Genomic DNA, 23,032 nt, shown 5'->3' with positions numbered 1-23,032 from the left:
GGCATTAGGCCTGGGCAGGAGATGCCCAGCCCGCTCTGATCGCAGGCTCTGCCCCTGCCCAGGCCGCAGGCCTCTGGCTGAGGCATTAGGCCTGGGCAGGGGACCCCCAGCCCTGTGCGATAGCCGGCTTGGCCCCTGCCCAGGCCTTAGGCTTCTGTCCAGGCGATCGCCAGCTCCGCCTCCCCGGTGGCATCTGGCACTGTCCGCTCTGCCTCTCTGGTCCCCGATATGTGGCCTGGATCCCACGGGTGGCTTCTGGCGCTGCCCGCCCAGCCTCCCCATCCCTAATATGCAGCCATATCCTGTAGTCGGCATCTGGCACTGCCCACCCCATCTACAGTATGCAAATTTAATAGCCATCTTTGTCGGGTTAATTTGCATACTCTTCTGATTGGCTGGTGGGCATAGTGAACATACAGTCAGTTAGCATCTTTGTCTTTTATTAGTGTAGACTAGTACATAAATAGGATGACATCAATATAATAGAGTCCAGAAATAGACTCAAGTATATATGAATACTTAATAAATTATATTTCATCTCTGTACTCTTTAAGTTACACACAGCCTTCTCCAGATTGCTGAGGCCTTCTTTTTTAACATATATTTTACTGTTTTTTTACAGAGAGGAAGGGAGAGGGATAGAGAGTTAGAATGAGAGAGAAACATCAATCAGCTGCCTCCTACACACCCGCTACCAGAGATATGCCTGCAACCAAGATACATGCCCTTGGCCAGAATCAAACCTGGGACCCTTCAGTCCGCAGACCGATGCTCTATATACTAAGCCAAACTGGTTAGGGCTGCTGAACCGTTCTTAATGCCAGAACAAGAACCCCGGCAGGATAAAAAACCTGTTTTAAGCATGTCAAAGAAAAAAAGATATATCCTGAAGTAAAAAATAAGCTTACTTATCTACTTTGAATTTTACAATCTTCAGTATAGAAAAAATACACCACCACCAAAGTCAAAAGATAAACAGAAAACTGAGGGAAATGTCACCTACAAGATGAAGTGAGACTATCCATAATAAGAAAAAAGAAATCTACTCAGGACTTCCAGCGGGGCAGTGAGCCTGCTTTGGTGGCGGCGGCATAATGACCACGCTCCAGGCCTTCACCTGCATTGACCTGTTCCGCTTCAACAACATTAACTTGAATCCACTTACAGAAACTTATGGGATTCCTTTTTATTTACAGTATCTTGCCCATTGGCCAGAGTACTTCATTGTTGCAGAGGCACCTGGTGGAGAGTTAATGGGCTATGTTATGGGTAAAGCAGAAGGCTCAGTTGCTAGGAAAGAATGGCATGGGCATGTCACAGCTCTGTCTGTTGCCCAGAATTTCTACGCCTTGGTTTGGCTGCTAAACTTATGGAGTCATTAGAGGAAATTTCAGAAAGAAAAGGTGGATTTTTTTGTTGTTGATCTCTTTGTAAGAGTATCTAACCAAGTTGCCGTTGACATGTACAAGCAGTTGGGCTACAGTGTGTACAGGACGGTCATAGAGTACCATTCAGCCAGCAGCGGGGAGCCCGATGAGGATGCTTATGGCATGAGGAGAGCACTTTCCAGGGACACTGGGAAGAAATCCATCATACCATTACCTCATCCTGTGAGACCTGAAGACATTGAATAACCATGGGCAGTGGTTCTTAGGTTGATGCTCCGGATATTTTATGGACAATATTATTTTCATTGGATGACATTAGAGTTCTGTTAGAGAAAAGTACTCATTTAGATCTTAAAGACTTCAAGAAAATATTTTAAATTTCATTGTTTCCAGGTAGCAACATCATACCTACTGAAGCCGTCCACTGTAATAAAATTCAATCAGAAAGGCAGCTAAGTCAGATGGAAACATTCTACTATCATAGTTCATAATATTCACTATATGCTAGGGGGAAAAATCCCCAATCTCCTCCTAAATTTTATGCCTGAGAACCATTGCTGCATATATATATATATATATATATATATATATATATATATATTGATTGAAGCTTTAAAACCATATACGAAATGTTAAATCTAAGATGTATAATAAAGTGCACTGTTGACTAAAAAAAACAAAAAAACAAATCTACTCAAAGCAAAAAACATGCACAATAGCACACCAAAGGCAAATGGCTAATCAATACAAAGAGGTGTTTGATCTTATTAACACATACAGAAATTCAGTTTAGAAAAAAGTAAAATCTCACCCAGCTGATGTGGCTCAGTGGTTGAGCATCACCTATGAACCAAGAGGTCACCGGTTCGATTCCTGGTCAGGGCACATGCCTGGGTTATGGGCTTGATCCCCAGTAGGAGGCATGCAGGAGGCAACCAACTGATGTTTCTCATAAATGTTTCTATCTCTCTCTCCCTACTCCCTTTCTTTTTCTTAAAAACAAACAAAAACATACAATAAAAACATATATTAAACATTTAAAAAGTAAAATCTCATTTTTTGGGTATCAGGTTGATAAATACTTTGAAAGTAAAGTGTACCCAGTGTTGAAAACATCATAATGAAGCAGCTATTCTCCTTTACTTTTGGAGGGAGTTTACCTTAGGAGAATTCCAGGGAGGCAATTCGGCAGTTTCTACCCAATTATAGAATGTTCATATCCTTTGATCTAGTACACCCATTTCTAAGATTATGTCCCTAGAAACACAGCCCAAGTCCACCAAAAACATATGGACCAGAAAATAAAATCTAAGCATTGATGAAAAACTGAAAACAATCCAAATGTGCATCAAGAACAGATCATTTAAATAAATTATAGTTAATGCATCCACTCAACACACTACATAGCTTCTAAAAGAGTTACATGACCTTGTATGAGAATACAAATTCAAAATGTATTTTATATGAAAACAGTGAGAAAGTAGCATGTATAAGTTAGCCCTATTTAATTATTATATGCAATGTTAGTCTGTTCACTAAATATTTCCCAACTTTTAACTGCCTCATGAGAGGAAACAGAGTCCTCAAATTCATGAATGATCCTCACATTCTGTCTTATTATTATTTCTTTATTGTTTGGATATTTCCCAGTGAGAATGTATTATTTTTTAAATAGAAATAATTTTTGAAGAACAAATGAAGTCAATTTTGTCATTATTAAGAAACCTTATAAAAGGTGAGCTTTTTAAGGTATAAATTAATTTCAAAACACTTGAAAATGCATTCAAATCAAATCAATAAATATTTATTCTACATCCAGCTGACACAGGGTACTAAACAAAGCACTGTAGAGATTAGCGAGCACTTGGTAAGAAAGGAAATAAACAAAGGAGGCACCAAATAATTTCAGCATCATGTTCCAGAGGGAAAATAATCGATCCGGACGTCATAAAGAGATACTAATCCTTCTGTCATTATTTTTTTTAACTTAGGGGCTACCATTTAATGTCTATAACTTAAGCAATTCATAACAAAACATAATGGTCCATCCCATATCATATGATTTTAATTCAAATGAGGAATTCTCTTCCAAAAAATATATTATCAAAAGAAGTAATTTGTCATTAACTGGCAAATGATTGGTACAATGAAAGAAAAAAGATAATTTTAGAATGTGATCGATAACTAGGTAAATTAAGAAAATTGAGAACCAAATAGATTAGCAAGAGGAGAAATGATGATCCTGGAGACTGCAAATCTAAAAAGCATGCACATAAGAAATTGGAAGATATTCTCTTTTTTAAAATATATTTTATTGATTTTTTACAGAGAGGAAGAGAGAGGGATAGAGAGTTAGAAACATCGATGAGGGAGAAACATCGATTAGCTGCCTCCTGCACACCCTCTACTGGGGATGTGCCCGCAACCAAGATACATGCCCTTGACCGGAATCGAACCTGGGACCCTTGAGTCCACAGGCCGACGCTCTATCCACTGAGCCAAACCGGTTAGGGCTGGAAGATATTCTTCATGGAATAGATATGTTTGGCAGAAGCAAGGTACTGAAGTGGCAGAGTCATTTGGATTTATTGGAGAATTAGGAACCACTGTACAATTTTTAAGTACAATAAATACCAAGGTTGAGTGGTATTTCTTCAAGATTGAATAATAATCACTGAGCATCTGCTACACATCAAGCCTTGTGCTACATCACAAGTAAGACACAGTGATAAACCCAAGAGGCACAATGACCCACCTCTAGTGACATGTGGGGGAACTCCTCCCTGGAAGTGCTCTGGGGGTTGCGTTAGCGGTGCCACGCTTGAGTGCTGCTAGAACTTTAGAATACTACTCCTCATCATTGTGACACCTCCTGTTTGAAAGCATACTTTAATCTTTAGAGTCACTGTCTCAAAGAAAACTGAATTGTCCACTTAGTAAAGATTCTTTGCAAGGCTCCCTTTATGTCCTGATTCCTCAGGCTGTAGATGAAGGGGTTCAGCATGGGTGTCACCACAGTGTACATCACAGCCATGATAGTCTCCTTAACAGTAGAATTGCTGGCTGAAGGGCACAAGTAGAGGCCAATGATCGTCCCATAGAACAGTGACACCACGGAGAGGTGGGAGCCACAGGTGGAGAAAGCCTTCCTCATACCTCTAGCAGAAGGGACTTTGAGGATGGATGACACAATTCGTGCATAGGATGCAAAGATCAACAGGAATGGAGCAATAATAACAAGCCCTCCCAAGATAAATATCATCATTTCATTTATCTGAATGTCAGAGCAGGCCAACTTTAGTAAAGTTGACATGTCACAGAAAAAGTGAGGGATCACATTGTCACCACAGAAAGACAGCCGAGCCATAAGCAAAGTGTGCAACAAAGAGATCAAAGTTGTCAGCACCCAGGACAGTGCCACCAGGAAGAAACAAAGCTTGGGGCTCATGATGGTGGTGTAGTGCAGGGGGAAGCAGATGGCCACATAGCGGTCATAGGCCATGGCCACAAGGAGGAAGCTCTCCAGGTCTGCAAAAAGCAGGAAGAAGTACATCTGGGTCAGGCAGCCTGCGTAGGGGATGGATGGGACTTGGCTCTGCATGTTGTGCAACAATTTGGGAATGGTCACTGAAGAGAAGCCGAGGTCAGAGAAAGATAAATTGCTGAGAAACAAATACATGGGCGTGTGGAGGTGAGAGTCCAGGTGAATGAGCACGATGATGAGGAGGTTCCCCAGGACGGTGGTAAGATACATGGCCAGGAACAGGACATAGAACAGGTCTCGTTGATCTGGTTCAATGGGCAGGCCCAGGAGGAGGAATTCTGAAATGATGCTTTGGTTTCCCATTTTCATGTTGCATCTGGTTTACCTTTTCATAATTAAGAACAATTTGTATTACAGTATTCTCCCAAGTACCCCTGCCCAACTCCGCTCCCCTTCAATGAGCCCTGTACTTGGTGCCAGTGGGGAAGGTGTGAAGGAGCACTGTGGGTTGGAAGAAGCTCCTGGCCCTGAAGGAACAGACTGGAACCCCATAGTGAGGATCTCCTCTCAACTTATGATGAGTTAAACCTCTACCTAGAAATGTATATTATTAGAACAGCTCGATGGAGGGTGAGGAAAACTGGCTTCATGGAAAGGGCTCCCAGGATGGTGGTCCCTTAGTCTCTGTTTACCTCGACCCCAAGCAAAATAGTCAGGAGCCAAGAGGAGTCAGGTGTCATTGTTTACTGGCCTGTGATGTTGGCAAATTGCTGACGTTTTCCAACTTTACCAGAGAATCTTACACACCTCACAGAATTGTGGGTTTGGAATGACTGATATTTACAAAGTATAAAGTACTCGGGTGAGACTCAGTTGCATTTGGAGATGGGAATCACTGTGAGAATGGAAAACAGTGAGGATGAGGACTTCTAAATCATCCTAACGGAGTTGCACTATAGAATTATGGAAACCCAATATCTGTTAAAGAGGGTTTTAGAATAACTGCCTCTTCTGAACTCCCTCCCAGCTTACCTCGCTTGTCTGAGCGTGGCTTCAGAGCCTGCCTCCTGTTTGCTACTTCCACGTCTTGCATTTCCAGCCGGAGTCCCTGCCATTGTGTTTTGGCTCTTCTCTTCTACAATTCCCTGCCCCCTGGGATCCCTGGGTCCCAAAGAAACCCATTAGTACAAACCCGGAGCTTGCCCCCAACCCTGCCTTCCTCAGGCATGTTTCTAAATGAATCGTGTCCAGAAACAGAATTCTGGATTCACCCCAAGTCTGACCTTCACAGGAAAGCTTTCCCTGACCATCACAGCCCATGCTAATATCCCCCTTCCCCATCTTCTGCAGTGTCTGGCCTTCAATATTTTTTAAATAAATATATTTTTATTGACTTCAGAGAAGAAGGGAGAGGAAGATAGAGAAACATCAATGATGAGAGGGAATCATTGATCAGCTGCCTCCTGCATTCCCCCTACTGGGGATTGAATGAGCAACCTGGGCATGTGCCCTGATTGGGAATTGAACCGTGACCTCCTGGTTCATAGGTCGAAGCTCAACCACTGAGCCATGCCGGCCCAGCTCTGGCCTTTGATATTTAATGAGCAACTACCATGTGCAGTTATCAGAACCAAATACTATTGCACTTGATCACCACTGTCTTTTTTTTTTTATTGCTTAAAGTATTACAAAGGGTATTACATATGTGTCCTTTTTTTCCCCCGCCCTTGACAATCCCCTGGCCTCCCCTACCCCCCAGTGTCTTATGTCCATTGGTTATGCTTATATGCATGCATACAAGTCCTTCAGTTAATCTCTTACCCCCTCCCTCCTGCCCCCCAACCCTCCCCGGCCTTCCTGCTGCAGTTTGACAATCTGTTTGAGGCGGCTCTGCCTCTGTATCTATTATTGTTCAAAAGTTTATAATGGTCTTTATTATCCATGAATGAGTGAGATCATGTGGTATTTTTCCTTCATTGGCTGGCTTATTTCACTTAGCATAATGCTCTCCAGTTCCATCCATGCCGTTGCAAATGATAAGAGTTCCTTCTTTTTTACAGCAGCATAGTATTCCATCATGTAGATGTACCACAGTTTTCTAATCCATTCATCTACTGATGGGCACTTAGGCTATTTCCAGATCTTAGCTATGGTGAATTGTGCTGCTATGAACATAGGGGTGCATATATCCTTTCTGATTGGTGTTTCTGGTTTCTTGGGATATATTCCTAGAAGTGGGATCACCACTGTCTTATGCTGTCCAATGATTGCTTCTATATATGCCAATCATCTCTCCTCACCTGGACTTCAAGCCCTATGTTAGCAAGTAATGTGTTGATCAATTCACCCCCAAAATACATAATCCATTAGTTCATTAATGCATTCCTTCAAGAAATATTTTATGAGCAACTACCATGTGCTGTGGGAAAACTGTGGTTAGGTAGATATGGTCCCTGCCCTCAGATAGCTTACAATCTAACTGGAACACATGACAACTAGGCAAGCTACTACCAAGTGTCACAAATGCTGTCTGGGGGGAAATGCAGGATGTGATAAGAGTAAGAACACCTAACCTCAGCCAGCAGGTCAGGCATTTTTTTATCCCATAAGAAGCTATAACTTTATTAATAATATAAACAGAACAAATTTCAAACCAAGTTGCAGTACTCTTTTGTACATTTTTAATTTCATAACAGCATTTATAATATCATTACTGTTGCTCTTCAGGGCTCAGACTGACTTTGCTCTTGACACATTTGCTTGTGCCTTGACCAATTCTATGTCCTTCATTTTCATGCCTGTTTCATCAGCCTCTTCCTCTTCACTCTGCTCTGATACAGTTGGAGTCTGTGTGTTTTCTTGAAGGTTTGAGACAGCTTCACCTTGAACTTTTGAATTTCTCAGCAGATGCTAACTGTGCTTGCTGAGATAAAGCCTCAATCTTGGCTTCCCCCAAAACTATGTAGGTATCTGAAGCTGGGCTCTTGTAGACATCTGCTTTTGTGCTGGCAAAGAGAAGAGTCTTAAATTTCAGGATAGTGACCCTAAAAACCCCTATAAAATGTCAAAGACCCAGTTGGACACAGCCTTCCATGCCCTCTTTTCACTCCTATTTTGCTTTACTGACTGGTTCTGTGTCAATTTCAGCTGCAGCTGGCAGCTGGGCCCGCTGCGGTTGCCTGTGTGGAGTCTTGTTCCTCCAGCTCTGGTGCTGCTTCCTCACTGTCAGATTCTGGTCCTGACCCTGGCTCAGCCTGGGGCCAGCAACTCCTGCTCTGTAGCAGGGCCGGCTTCTGCAGCTTCGCTGGGCATTTCGTGCAGAGAACATGGAACTAGGAAGGTGGCAGAAAGAGGGCGAGGAGCATGGGGCTCAAGCCTGCTGTAGAAGGCAAAACATCCTTTTTTTTCTCAATAAAGTTTAAGAGGAATCTAAGGAGTCTTCTAGGAAAAAAGAATGAAAGTGTCCAGAGAGAAGAAAGAGTATATGAAAAAGCCCAGAGGTGAGGGAGCCTGGAGCTTTTCACGAGTTCCGGAAGGAGGGCAGAGGATGGGGGGATGGTTATTGGGAGAGGGGGGAAGGTGAAAAATATAGTTTAGTGATTCCTCAAAAAGGTAAACATAGGATTACCATTTCGCTCAGCAATTACACCCCTAGGTACACACCTAAAAAAAACAGAGGCACTCAAGAAATATTTGTACATGAATGTTCATAGCAGCACTAATCAGAATAGGCCCAAAGAGCAAATAAACATTCATTGATGACTGGTTAAATAGAATGTGGTGTACTGTCAGAATCGCTACCATCAACAAATCAACAAATGACAAGTGCTGGAGAGGGTGTGGAGAAAAGCGAACCCTGGTACACTGCTGGTGGGAATGCAAACTGGTGCAGCCATTGTGGAAAACAGTATGGAGTTTCCTCAAAAAAAATAAATATGGATCTGCCATTTGACCCAGTGATTCCACTTCTAGGAGTATATCCTGAGAGACCCAAAACACCAATCAGAAAGAATATATGCGCCCCTATGTTCATAGCAGCACAATTCACAATAGCTAAGATCTGAAAACAGCCCAAGTGCCCATCAGTAGATGAGTGGATTAAAAAGCTGTGGTACGTTTATACCCTGGAATACTATGCAGCAGTAAAAAAGAAGAATCTCTTACCCTCTGAGGCTGCATGGAGGACCTAGAGAGCATCATGCTAAATGAAATAAGTCAGTCAGAGAAAGACAAGTATCACATGATCACACTCATATGTGGAATCTAAGTAACAAAATAAGCTGATGAATGGAATGGATCCAGAGACATGGAAGCATGAAACAGAGTGCAGAAACTTGGATGAAACGGGCCCGGGGTGGGGGGGAGGTTGGGTGGGTGGAAAGTAATCAACCAAAGGCCTTATACGCATATGTGCATAACCCATGGACACAAACAGTAGGGTGGTGAAGGCCTGGGGCGGGGATGGAGGCAGGCTGGAGGGGTCAATGGGGGGAAAAGAGGGCATATGTAATACTTTCAACAATAAAGAATTGTTTTTCAAAATAAATAAATAAAATAAAAAATAAAATTTGATGTAGCCATACAATGGAGTATTATTCATCAGTAAAAATAAATGAAGTAATGATACATATTACAACATATAATGAAAACATTATGCCAATTGAAAAAAGCTAGTAACAAAACCCACCTATTATATGATTCTATTTACATGACATTTCAAGAACAGGCAAATCCATAGAGACATAGATTGGTGATTGATAGAGGGAAATGAGTAGTGATTGTTAATGGACATGGTTTTTCTCTGGGAGTAAAAAAATGTTCTTACATTGATTATGGTGATGGTTGCCCAACTCTGTAAACATACAAAAATCTACTTAGTTGTATACTTTAAATAAATAGTATGGCAGGGAAACTATATGTTAACAAATCTCTCATATAAAGAAGTCTATCATTGGAGAAATTTGTACTAATGTTACAATTTTGGTTGCAATAATAACACTGTAATTATGTATGAGAATGTTCTTGTTTCTAGGAGATTCTGAATGCTGAATTTAGAGGCTATGTGTCTTGATGTTTGAAAACTATCTCAAATGGCTCAGTTATTTTTTTTTAAAGGAGAAAAAATAGAAGAAAGAGGAAGAGAGGCCGTGAGGGAGGGAGAGAAAGAGGTTGATATGTGATAAAAATATGAGCAAATGAAATGTGGACTGACTTGAGCAATTAATACAGTATAAGAAAGGCAAGCTAATTTGAAATTAAACTTTTCTTTCGAATGTCACAGGTTAATTGATATAGAATTTTATTTTTTATTTTTGTGTATGTGTTATGATATTTTTCCCTTTTTTCAGTCTATAAATTCAAATATAAATCTTGTTTCTGCACTAATAATATTTATAGAAGCATAATATTATAAATTCTACTTCACTTTTTAATTTGTATAAAATAAAGTTATCATTTTTATATACATAGATTGTAGTGCATAATTTCAAACCGGCTATAAAAGTTATTGTTCTTGCCCTGGCCAGTTTTGCTCAGTGGATAGAGTATCGGTCTGTGGACTGAAGGGTCCCAAGTTCGATTTCGGTCAAGGGCACGTACCTTGGTTGCAAGCTGTGGGAGGCAACCAGTAGATGTGTCTCTCTCACATAGATGTTTGTCTCTCTGTATCCCTCCCCCTCCCTTCCATTCTCTCTAAAAATCAACGGAAAAAATATCCTCAGGTGAGGATTAACAACAACAACAAAATTATTGGTCTTAAATGAGAATGGAAAAAAAATGGGACAATAATAATATTCCAAGATATAATAGTAGAAACCTCTTTTGAAATGAAGAAAGATGAAAGACTTGTAAATCAAAAGGCATTTGGTGTGTTACTACAAAATTGTAACAAAAGAAAATTGACACAAAAACAAAATCTGATGAAATTCTTAAACTTCACGTTTGGAGAAATAATCCTACAAGTTTCAAGGGGAAAGAAGATGGCCATGTAAGGGGTGGGGGGAAGAGGGAGTAGTCAGCCTTACCTCAGATTTTTCCACAGTTACTTTGGAAAATGGATTGTAAGCAGGAAAGCAAATGTCCTCAAAAGTCTATACCTAGCCAAGTTGTCCTTCAAATGTAAACACAAATACAAAAGAAAAATCTAGAATACATGAAACTTTAATAAATACAGTATTCAGGTACCATTCTTATTTTTAAAATGACTTGAAGATGGCTGGAGGGAAGGGGGTTAGGGACTGGGTGGAGGCAAGTAAAAGGGGGGTAGGGGAACATCTGTAATAGTGTCAACAATAAAAATAAACTGAAAAAAAATGGCTTGAAGATGCAATCCAACAAAGGTATTAATCAAAATATGATCCTATTAACCAATGTCACCCCAATAAATTCAGTTTTAAAAAATCAAAGTATAGAATGAAGGACAAAGAGCACACTTGGGGGAACATAAAGCATTCAATGATGTGCATGTTGAGATTGAACTTTCATGGACCCTCAAGTGAGGATACCCATCAGCAGATGAGACTAACACCTGGGAGTTCCGGAGAACCGTCTGGGCTTCAGATGGAGATGTGGAGGTTGCCAGAATATGCAAAAAGGTTAAAGTGGTAGGTTTGGATGCCATCACTTAGTGGGAACAATTAAGGATACAAATGGACCAAGTTTGGAAACCTAGTCCGTGCCACAAACAGAGCTAAGGTTTTTGTTTTGTTTTGTTTAAATTGTTGACACTGTTACAGATGTCCTGCTCCCCTTCTCATTGAAGTGGAAGAAAATGAGAAGAACCCATAGAATCACATAGTCTGGGATCTTACATACATTCAACAATTGACACACAGTGTGACTTGACAGGTAATTGAATGCCATATTTTTCCATCTGCGAAATAGTGATAATACCATCTATACTTATGTACAATTGCCATAAGGGTAGAATAAAGATATAGATAAAAAGTTCTTTTATGAAGTCCAAACTACCACACAGAAGAGAAGCATCCTTCCACTTTGAATTTGTATACTAGCTTCTACCATCTTTTCCCATTCCTGGAGAAATAAATTTTAGGGCCCCTAGAATTCATTATTCCCATGTAAAGACAAAATCTACGCATGCAGTAAAAGGGTTATAAAAATCAATTTCAGGTTGGAAAACACAAGGTAGACATGAAAATAAATAAGAGAGGGAAAATGGCTAACAGATAAACTATGTGACTTGTGCAGGGAGAGGTATGTAGGAGGCATTTAGAGGGAAACTGAGAGCTGAAATATTTAGTATTGACCTAAAAGTATAGAGATTTATTTTTAAATGCTACTGCCATCAAAGCAGAGTTCTGATTTTAAAAATAATGTACTGTAATGAATAGCTAAGAATGTAAGTCATAAAGATCACTGAAAATGGTACTTCTTAAGCTGTGCTTTGCCAAGGTTGCCGGGGTATGGGGAAGACAAAGATGTCACAAAGACTCACTTACCTAGTTCAGCTCCAATGTATCTCTTTTACATACTGAGCAATTGTACAGCATGTCATTTTAATTGAAGTTAACATGGTGAGGGAAAATATCTGGAATAATAATCCAACATTAATATATCTGAGGAATAAAATTATGAAAAAATATCAAGTGCTACAATCATAAATAAGGAGAAAATATCTTTCTACAGAAGACTCTTCCCAGGGCTCCCTTCATGTCTCTGTTCCTCAGGCTATAGATGAACGGGTTCAGCATGGGTGTCACCACAGTGTACATCATAGCCATGACCATCTCCTTCACAGTAGAATTATCAGCTGATGGGCATAAATAAAGAGCAATAACTGTCCCATAGAACAGTGACACCACAGCCAGGTGGGAGCCACAAGTGGAGAAGGCCTTGCGAATACCTCTAGCAGAGGGGACCTTGAGGATGGATGACAGAATTCGTGCATAGGACGTGACGATGAGTAGGAACGGGATGACAACAATGAGCGCTCCCATGGTAAATATCACCAAGTCATTAACTCGGGTGTCGGAGCAGGACAGCTTCAGCAGAGCAGACATGTCACAGAAAAAGTGAGGAATCACATTGTCGGCACAAAAACACAACCTGGCCATGAGCAGAGTGTGTAACATGGCATACAACGTGGTCAGCCCCCAGGACAGAGCCACCAGGGAGAGACAGAGCTTGGGGCCCATGATGGTGGTGTAGTGCAGGGGGAAGCAGATGGCCACATAGCGGTCATAGGCCATAGCCACAAGGAGGAAGTCCTCCAGGCCTGCAAAAAACAGGAAGAAGTACATCTGGGTCAGGCAGCCTGCATAGGGGATGGATGGGACTTGGCTCTGCATGTTCTGCAGCAACTTGGGCATTGTGACAGAGGAGAAGCAGAGGTCAGAGAAGGACAAGTTACTGAGAAACAAATACATGGGCGTATGGAGCTGAGAGTCCAGGCGAATCAGGAAAATGATGAGGAGGTTCCCCAGGACAGTGGTAACATACATGACCAGGAACAGGGCATAGAACAGGTGTTTCTGCTCTGGCTCGATGGGCAGGCCCTGGAGGAGGAACTCTGTGATGGCAGTCTGATTCCTTCCTGTCATATCTGTGTCCAGTATCTTTAGGAAGAAATAATAGTGTCCATTAACACCCGAATTTAAAAATGAACACATTTCTATGAGACATGATGTTGTAGGTACTCTACAAAAATACTTTACATCACCCTTTCACCATCATTACAATCTCTAGATTTCAAATCTCTATCATCAGAAACTCTTATTGAAAATGACTCGTTTTTTATTAACTTTGTTTTAATACATAATAATGTTCTAACCTTTCTGAAATTCTCTCATTCATTAGCTACTAAGACACATAACGTTTCAGTTTTCCTCATACCTGCCGGACCAAACAGCCTCAGTAACTATAATTGTCTCCTGCTCAGTCAAAATCTTATATGACGCTGTTCCCTCAGGGCTTTTTCCTAAACACTCTTCTACTTCAAAGACTTTGATTACCATTTAAACTTTATTAGCGGTTCTCAACCTGTGAGTCGTGAACCCTCTGGCAGTCGAACTACCCTTTCACAGGGGGGTTGCCTAAGACCATCCTGCATATCAGATATTTACAATACGATTCATAACAGTAGCAACATTACAGTTATGAAGTAGCAACAAAAATAATTTTATGTTTTGGTCACAACATGAGGAACTCTATTTAAAGGGCCAGAAGGTTGAGAACCACTGCTTTAGATATATATGTCCCTCTAATCTATAAGAGTATACACAGTTGCTTAATGATTTTCTTCCCTTGGCTGTATCACAGCATTTTAAGCTCAGTAGATCCCAAAAGAAAATCATGACCTTACCCTGCTCATCTTCCACTCTCCACCTCTTCAGATTTACCACATCTCATTAAAATAGTTCCAAGATCTCCAGCCATCAACCCGAGGCCTTTCTTTCATTCCCACCTTTCTCTCATCATCAACATCCACTCCTTCAACAAGTCTGATAGATTCTGCCACTTAATTCTCATTCATCCATTCCGTATCTCCACTTTCATGACCCTACACCAACTGACCTCGTGCCTTATTTATATTACTGAAATAGTCTCACTGTGGCACTCTAAGATGAAAATCTGATCATCATTCTCCCTACTGACCCTGAGAACAATGGAGCCTCATTGTTCTTAAGATAACGGCAACATTCCTTTCAAATAATGCTTCATCTTTTTCACCCATCCAGTAAAGGAGAATATAGCCAATGATATTGGAATATTGGGATAACTGTGCATGGTGACAGATGCTTAACTAGAGGTAGTGTGGTGATCACATTGTAAGGTATATAAATGTCAAATCACTATATTGTACACCTGACACTAAAATAATATTTTATGTCAAATATATTTAAATTAAGAAGTGACCCTTTCTGCCACCACAGTTTCATCTGGCCTCCCAATTGTACTCACATTCTTCTCTCCAGCAATGCTGAACCTCAATGTCACAACTTCTTGCCTCCAGCCTTTTGCACTTATGGTTCCTCTGGCTTAACTGTTCCGCCCCCTGTTCTCTCTTCACCTGGCTAGCCCTTACTTACCCTCCAGGTATAGTACATGTCACTTACTCAGCTAAACCTTTCCTGCCTCCCAGACCAGATGAGAACCACTGCTGTGTTTCACATCACACTGTGCATGCTCCCATAGCCCTCAGAGCCATTGAATTATTGGTTTATATCTGACCCTTACTAGACTGTAAGATCCATACAGAAAAGGTCATGTCTGCTCATGACTGACTGAGGCTGAGACAAGTATCCAACTTTAAAGGTAGCAGGAGTCCTTTTCAGTAAGAGTCACCACATCTACTAAATTTTCCCAGAGCAAGAAGCCTCTAGCCTCAAGCATTTAACACTGGATATGACACTTTATTATAGAATTTGTGAATGTGATCTTGTGCCCATGGAAAACATTAGGGTACCACAGAGTCACTACTCTTGCCATTAATGTAAATGATAAAGGTAATAGAGCTATATAGCTAGATGGATAGATATGTAGATATGTAGATAGACAGATAATCACCTTTTGGTCTTATCTCTCTGGAGCACCATGACTAAGACACCTTACTGTGCCTCGGAGCAGACAAAGAAAGCAGAGGGGAAGTACTAAAAGATGTGGGAAGCTCCAGTTGCTGGGATTTCCACCATTTGATGCTGTTTGATGCAGCCACATAGATAGATTTTACACTTTAACACTATGCACTGACAATACAGTGGGGGGAAACATCAGGGGAATCACACACCTGGTTTCTCTGAATTTTGTTCCTCAGGTAAATTAGTGGGACCTCACTCTTGTGCCAATAGTGTGCTGGAGATGACAAATAGGAAACAGAACTTGCAGATGCTACCACTGATGATGCAATAAGCCTCTCATCTTCTTCACCCACTAAGTCAGTAGTGCTCAGCCTGGAATTCACATAAAAATCTCCGAGGGGAGTGCTTCCGAAATGAATGTCCATGCAAATCACCTGGCGTTCAAGGAAAACACTGATTCTGACTCAGTAGGAAAGCAGCTACTTTTAAAATTATCATTCTGATGATGCCCATCGTTGTCCACTAATGACACAGTGAACTGCAGGTACTAGTAACTATGATGCTATTGAAAATAAAGATCACTGGTCTCCCTAAGAGAAATTTAGAGAAGGGTCCTATGCCAAGGTTTTTCAAACTCAAGGTGCTCTAAAATATAACAAGGGCTAGAGCTATTGCATTAAAATCTGTCATTATATTAAAATTATATTACACTGTGGAATACATTACATAAGAAGTAATATTTATGGATGCTATTATTAATAGAAAAGATCATAACTGGTGGACATTCAACAAAACGTTTTAGGATTTGGGGAAATCCTGGAGGCTGAGAGGTGGAGAAGAGGAGGGTCATCATACCTGAATATACCACAGCAGAACATCACACAACCTGAGAAAGCAAGACCATCCTGTTAGAATGGCCCCAAGAGACTAGCTCATTCACCTGCTGCCCAACTTAGTCTGTCTGAGGGTGATTTCTGGACCCTTGTCTGAGATTCTGCTCCCCTTTATACACTAAGCCATGTCAAGTAACAGCCTCTGTAGTCATCACCTGTGCCTGCAACATCCCTTCTACATCTCCTATTCTACACAACGCTACACCAAAGGGCCCTGGATCCCAGAGGAATCTAGATCCTGGCGGAACTCATTAAAGGCAAAGTAATTATCCAGGATGGTTCTAGGTCCTCTAGGACGATGATCTCAGAGTCCTGCAACAGTGACTGGTTATAGTCACTGATTACACCTGACTATGCTTTGGGGGAAGCAAAAGAAGGAGAGAAGCTCATGTATGGATGATTAAACACTATCTGTTTAATGGACATTAGGCCTATGGGGCTGGAGCCTACATTTTCAGAGGTGAAGGAAAATGGTTGGAGATGCCAACTATCAGGGACCAGAGTGTGAATTTCCTAAAATATCTTAGGAGTGTAGGAGACTTTACCTGGTGGCCAATTAGAAGCAATCAATGTTCTTTGAGCAAAATGCCATGAAAGATCCATATTTTGGAAAGATTATTAGATGGTAGAATCTCTCACTACAACCCAAGACCTCATAAGCATATCCTAGGGGAAAAATATATCAGCAGCTAACAAGGATTAGATCTCTAGGACCCAACCATATACAAGTATGTGGAAAACTTAGAGTAAAAGAAAAGATAAACTCTCCCAGATCATGTTCAATCTTCCTCAATCAAAGGTTGAAAAGGAAAACTAGTTTTAATCTCATTGAGGAACTTGCATCTCCTTACTTCTTTAAGAAAACCTTAATACACTGGCCGCTATCATTATCTCTACTACTCTACAAGTGTGTCAGATTAACTCCTAGTCTCCACATCTTCCCTTTGTTGCAATTGATCACAAGACCATGGTTGACTTATAATTCCTTTTTTCACCACACATTTCATGTTCTCCTTGACCATCATCTTAGCTGGATAGGGTTTTTTTACATAGTGATATTATGCAGACTTTCATTTCTGGGATATCTGCATCCGCATTGATTCTGCTTTTATTTGGTTGCTATAATCTTCATAACATTCATTATTAGACATCACAATACTAAGCTATAACAATAGAATTTCACAGTATTTCAGACGTGGTCTTCTTTGATCCAGTTGTTTAAAGCATCCTAGTTTTCCATCTGTAATAAATATTGTCACCCTAAGCAGAATAGCAATATTGCTCTTTGTCTATCGGTTCACATAAGAACTTAAAAATGTCCAAGTGGTAGGCTCAACTTCTCAAACAATGAAACCATTGTTATAAGCACTTTTCCCTTGAGAACTATATGAAACACATCTTGTGTGCCATTTTTAATTCTCTCAGCCTCATCTCTTCCTCCAGCCACAGGTGCAGTAACCAACTCTGCACTGACTTCGACTAGCTTTAGGGGATGCAACCGAAAACCACTTCATCTCATTAATGCTCTACAAGCTCCTGACTTGCTGCTCTCGAACTTCTCTGACTCCATGACACAGGATGTCCTGGGGGAACTCCCTAAGTTCACATAAAAATATTTTGGTTTCTGCCCCATGTTGAGTGAATTGTATAGAGTTGTGACCTATAGATTTTGACTCTGTTTTGCATATGGAAATTCAATCTCTCAATTACCAATGGTTAAAAATACTATTTCCCATTCAATTGTCTTTAGCTTTTTGTCAATGATCAATGGATTATACATGAGTGGATCTATTTCTGGACTCTATAAGCTATTCTATAGTCTCTATACCTATCTATTTTTTCTCTAATACCACAATTTCCTGATGATTTTAACTATATAGTACATCTGGAAACCAGAGCAATATGAGTCCTCCTACTTTGTATCCAAAATAAACTTTGCATTTTTAGTTTCTTCATATATAAATTTTAGAATCAGATTGTCTATTTGTAACCCCCATTGGAATGCTAATGGAAACGTGTGGAATCTCTAGATTAGTTTCAAAAATGGCCATATCTTAACAATAGTATTAAATCTTCCAATATCTCACATTATATTTATCCATTTCTTCAGATCATCTGTGATTTCTTTAATCAGTGTTTTGAGAGTGTCAAGATAAATCTTTACACATATTATGTAAGATTTAAGGCTAAGTAGTTAATTATTTAGTGCTACAATAAATGGTACTTTAAAGTGTTTCTTCGCTTTCTACATCTTGATTACTAGTTGATATTAATATAAATTATAATGTGTTAATATTTTGTTATTTACATACAGAATAAAAACTTAATATTGAAAGGGTGAGGGCTACGCCCTCCATCTTGCACCATATCCTCCATTTTGGGGCAGCAGCCATTAGCCATGTGCTCAGCAAGGAGCTTCTTCCCAGAAGCCCAAGCCTCTGCTAGCCACACCTAGGATTTATTTAAACTAACCAATGATAATCAAGGGAAGTGCATGCCATAGACACAACCACATCCTGTATAACAAGACCCCGACTTGCGCCTGGCCAATCGGCAGGGCCCACAGTCCTCTCTCCTCCACTTACTCCAACCCCCCTATAAAACCCCTCTCCCCACAGAGCTCTCTCTCTCTGCCTCCTGTGGCTGAATTGGCAAGTGTGGTGGATAGGGAGCTTGAGCTAGCTCGAATAAAGACTCTTTTGCTTTTGCATCGGACTTGGCTGACTCCCTGGTGGTCTTTTTGGGATCCTGAAATCTGGGCTTAACAAATATATGGGAGAGTTTAAAAATGACACAGAGTAAGTGGATGCTGCATAGACATGCTCCCAGGAACAAATTGGAATTACAATTAAAATACAGAAAAACTTCCTGAATAGTCAATAGGAGACTTGGAGGAGAGAACCCTGATGCCCAAGGACCAAAAGTGGAGAGTGCATAGTGACTAGTAGGAGGGGCAGAGATATGAAAGGGCTGGCTGGGCACCCACAGACAGCAATTGAAGTTTCAGAGAAATAACTAAGCTGTGGGGGGTTGCCACTAAGTACTCTGGGATCTAATCCCCAAGTTAGACCCCCACCAGAGAGCACCACAACTGAGAAGGGTACCCACATAACATCTGGCTGTGAAAAGCAGCAGGGTTGCTGTCTGCCAGGGAATGACAGTGGAAAATTGAGGATCCCTCTTAAAGGGCCAACACACAAAATTCCCTGAGGAGTCCTCTCCAACCCCCCCACCTCCCATCCCCGTGCTCTGAGATGGAGTGTGGAATGTACTGGAGTTGTGTGAGCAGAAGCCAGGATTGGGGACTAGGGTGTTAAAACTCATTAGGCAGACACCCCCAGTTTCCTGTGCTGAGTCATTCCCTCACACAGCAGAGGACATCTTTCCCATACAGACATTTCCCTTTCCTGGAGGAAAGACTGCTGACCCACCCTATTGAAAAACACCTTGCCCTGAGGCCACTTAAGAAACTAAAAATAACAATTAGCCTCCATGAAGAAGCACCTGTTGAAAAAAACTCTTGCCATACTTGAAGATGACTGCCTGGGGCCATCCAAGTTGGAATCCTATCAGTCTATAGGCAGAGGCTGTCTCTGGAGGCTTTGAGTCTTTGCCTGATCTAATTAGTAAAAAACAGAGTATGATGCGGTCCTGCACTAAAGATTGAGAGGTGCAGAGGATCTACCTAATACATAGTCACAAACCCAAACAGACAGCCAAAATGAGGAGACAAAGAAACAACCCACAAACGAAAGAACATTTCAAATGAAAGAACAAGAGAATTCTCCAGAGGAAGAGATAAATAAAGCAGAGATAAGAAATGTCTGAAACAGAGTTCAGAGTAATGATGGTAAAGATGCTCAACAACATGAAAAAAGATATAGTAAGTATGAAAAAAATAGTTCGAAATAAAGAATGACATAACACAAATAAAGAACACATTGGAAGGAATATACAGCAGATTAGGGGAAGCTGAGGATCAGATCAGTGAATTAGAAAGCACAGTTGAAAAAAATCACTCAATCAGAGAACCAAAAAGAAAAAAACAATTAAAAAACAGGAGAACAGCTTAAGGCCGTGACTGGCAAATCACGGCTCACGAGCCACATGTGGCTCTTTGGCCCCTTTAATGTGGCTCTTCCACAAAATACCACGTGGGGGCATGCACGTACAGTGCGATTAAAACTTAATGGCTCATGTGCAGAAGTCGGTATTTTGTGGAAGAGCCGATATTTTGTGGAAAAGCCATACTCAAGGGGCCAAAGAGCTGCATGTGGCTCGCAAGCCATGGTTTGCCGAGGTGCAGTTTGCCAACCACTGGCTTAAGGGAACTGTGGGACAATGTGAAATGTAACAATATTAAGATAGCAGGTGTGCCAGAAGAGGCAGAAAGGAAAAGGGGATAGAGAACGTGTTTGAAGAAATAATGGCAGAAAACTTCCCTAACTTGGTAAAGGAAAAAGTCACACAAGTTCAGGAGGTATAGAGAAATTCCAAAAAAGAAGGACCCAAATAGGGCCACACCCAGACACATAATAATTAAAATGCCAAAAATTAAAGACAAAGAGAGAATCTTAAAGGCAGCAAGAGAAAATCAAACTGGTACCTACAAAGGAATTCCCATAAGGCTGACACCTGATTTCCCATCAGGTCAGAAGGGAATGGCATGAAGTACTCAAGGTAATGGAAAGCAAGGATCTGAAACCAAGATTACTCCTCCCTCCCCCCACAAGGCTATCATTCAAAATAGATAGTCAAATAAAGAGCTTCCAAGACAAAAAAAAAAAAAAAAAGTTAAAGGATTACATCACCACCAGGCCTGCATTATAAGAAATGCTAAAGGGGAGAACCAAGATAGCAGCATAGGTTAACGCTGGAGATTGCTGCCTCGAACAACCACTTCAAAAAATAACTAAAAGACGGAATGGACATCATCCAGAACCACAGGAAGGCTGGCTGAGTGGAAGTTCTACAACTAGGAGGAAAGAGAATATCATACCCAGACTCAGAGGAGGCGCAGTGCTGAAGTGAAATACTCAGGTACGGAGTGTGCGCGGAGCAGGCTGGCGGGGGAGGGCGCAGTTGGTGCTTTCAATCAGGAGGGAGTCTCAGATTCTGAGCTCCAGATCCGGGCGAGTCTCTAGGGACCCAGACTCAAACGGGAGAAGCGGGACTGTCTGGCTTCGGTCGGAACTCGAAGGCAGCTTTCTCTCCAAGGTTTGCAGCAGTTGCTGGGACTCTGTGAGGCAGAGCCCCTAGGGACTGGACTGAGAGCAGCCATAACTGCTTGCTCCAGCCCGCCCTGTAGATCCCCGGGGACCCACCCCGCCCAAACCCTGCGCAGAGCCATTTGCCGGATAGCCTCAGGCAAACGTTAAATTAGCACCGCCCTAGAGATCCAGCACAGAAGCTCTCCCACTGCAGACACAGCGGACTCATAGCCAGTTAGCCTGGAGGTCAAATCACCCCTGGTATTGCCGACAACAATCAAGGCTTAACTACAACAAGACTGCGCACAAAGACCACTAGGGGTTGCACCAAGAAAGCATAAAAAATTCGGAGACAAAGAAACAGGACAAAACTGTCAATGGAGGATATTCAGTTCAGAACCACACTTTTAAGGTCTCTCAAGAACTGTCTAGAAGCCGCCGATAAATGTAGTGAGATCCTCAAGAAATCTAATGAGACCCTCGATGTTATGATAAAGAACCAACTAGAAATTAAGCATACACGGACTGAAATAATGAATACTATACAGACTCCCAACAGCAGACCAGAGAAGCGCAAGAATCAAGTCAAAGATTTGAAATGCGAAGAAGCAAAAAACACCCAACCAGAAAAGCAAAATGAAAAAAGAATCTGAAAATACGAAGATAGTGTAAGGAGCCTCTGGGACAGCTTCAAGCGTACCAACATCAGAATTATAGGGGTGCCAGAAGATGAGAGAGAGCAAGATATTGAAAACCTATTTGAAGAAATAATGAAAGAAAACTTCACCCACCTGGTGAAAGAAATAGACTTACAGGTCCAGGAAGCGCAGAGAACCCCAAACACAAGGAATCCAAAGAGGACCACACCAAGACACATCATAATTAAAATGCCAAGAGCAAAAGACAAAGAGAGAATCTTAAAAGCAGCAAGAGAAAGAAACTCAGTTACCTACAAGGGAATACCCATACGACTGTCAGCTGATTTCTCAACAGAAAATTTGCAGGCCAGAAGGGAGTGGCAAGAAATATTCAAAGTGATGAATACCAAGAACCTACAACCAAGATTACTTTATCCAGCAAAGCTATCATTCAGAACTGAAGGTCAGATAAAGAGCTTCACAGATAAGGAAAAGCTAAAGGAGTTCATCACCACCAAACCAGTATTATATGAAATGCTGAAAGGTATCCTTTAAGAAGAGGAACAAGAAGAAAAAGGTAAAGATACAAATTATGAACAACAAACATGCATCTATCAACAAGTGAATCTAAGAATCAAGTGAATAAATAATTTGGTAATCATAATAGAATCAGGGACATAAAAAGGGAATGGACTGACTATTCCTGGGGAGCGGGGGAAAGGGGTATGGGAGATGCGGGAAGAGACTGGACAAAAATCGTGCACCTATGGATGAGGACAGTGGGTGGGGAGTGAGGGCAGAGGGTGGGGCGGGAACTGGGAGGAGGGGAGTTATGGGGGGAAAAAAGAGGAACAAATGTAATAATCTGAACAATAAAGATT

At 41.2% G+C, this 23,032-nt stretch overlaps 2 protein-coding genes and 2 pseudogenes across 2 annotated transcripts; 1 reads left to right on the top strand and 3 right to left on the bottom strand.

Moving 5' to 3' along the window:
* Window positions 1-1,094: 1,094 nt before the first annotated feature.
* On the top strand, window positions 1,095-1,665 carry LOC118672220 (annotated as a pseudogene).
* A 2,625-nt stretch (window positions 1,666-4,290) lies between these two features.
* On the bottom strand, window positions 4,291-5,241 carry LOC118671539 (olfactory receptor-like protein DTMT). Its single transcript, XM_036339820.1, has one exon. The coding sequence runs from the start codon at window positions 5,239-5,241 to the stop codon at window positions 4,291-4,293; it is 951 nt and encodes a 316-aa protein (XP_036195713.1).
* Window positions 5,242-7,485: 2,244 nt separating this feature from the next.
* Window positions 7,486-8,184, bottom strand: LOC118671538 (annotated as a pseudogene).
* Window positions 8,185-12,488: 4,304 nt separating this feature from the next.
* On the bottom strand, window positions 12,489-13,433 carry LOC118671983 (olfactory receptor-like protein DTMT). Its single transcript, XM_036341221.1, has one exon. The coding sequence runs from the start codon at window positions 13,431-13,433 to the stop codon at window positions 12,489-12,491; it is 945 nt and encodes a 314-aa protein (XP_036197114.1).
* Window positions 13,434-23,032: the final 9,599 nt, after the last annotated feature.

The sequence above is a fragment of the Myotis myotis genome, unplaced genomic scaffold (assembly GCF_014108235.1).
Source record: "Myotis myotis isolate mMyoMyo1 unplaced genomic scaffold, mMyoMyo1.p scaffold_m19_p_17, whole genome shotgun sequence".
NCBI lineage: Eukaryota > Metazoa > Chordata > Mammalia > Chiroptera > Vespertilionidae > Myotis > Myotis myotis.
The sequence above is the reverse complement of the archived record's forward strand: the minus strand, read 5'-3'. Positions and strand labels throughout refer to the sequence as shown.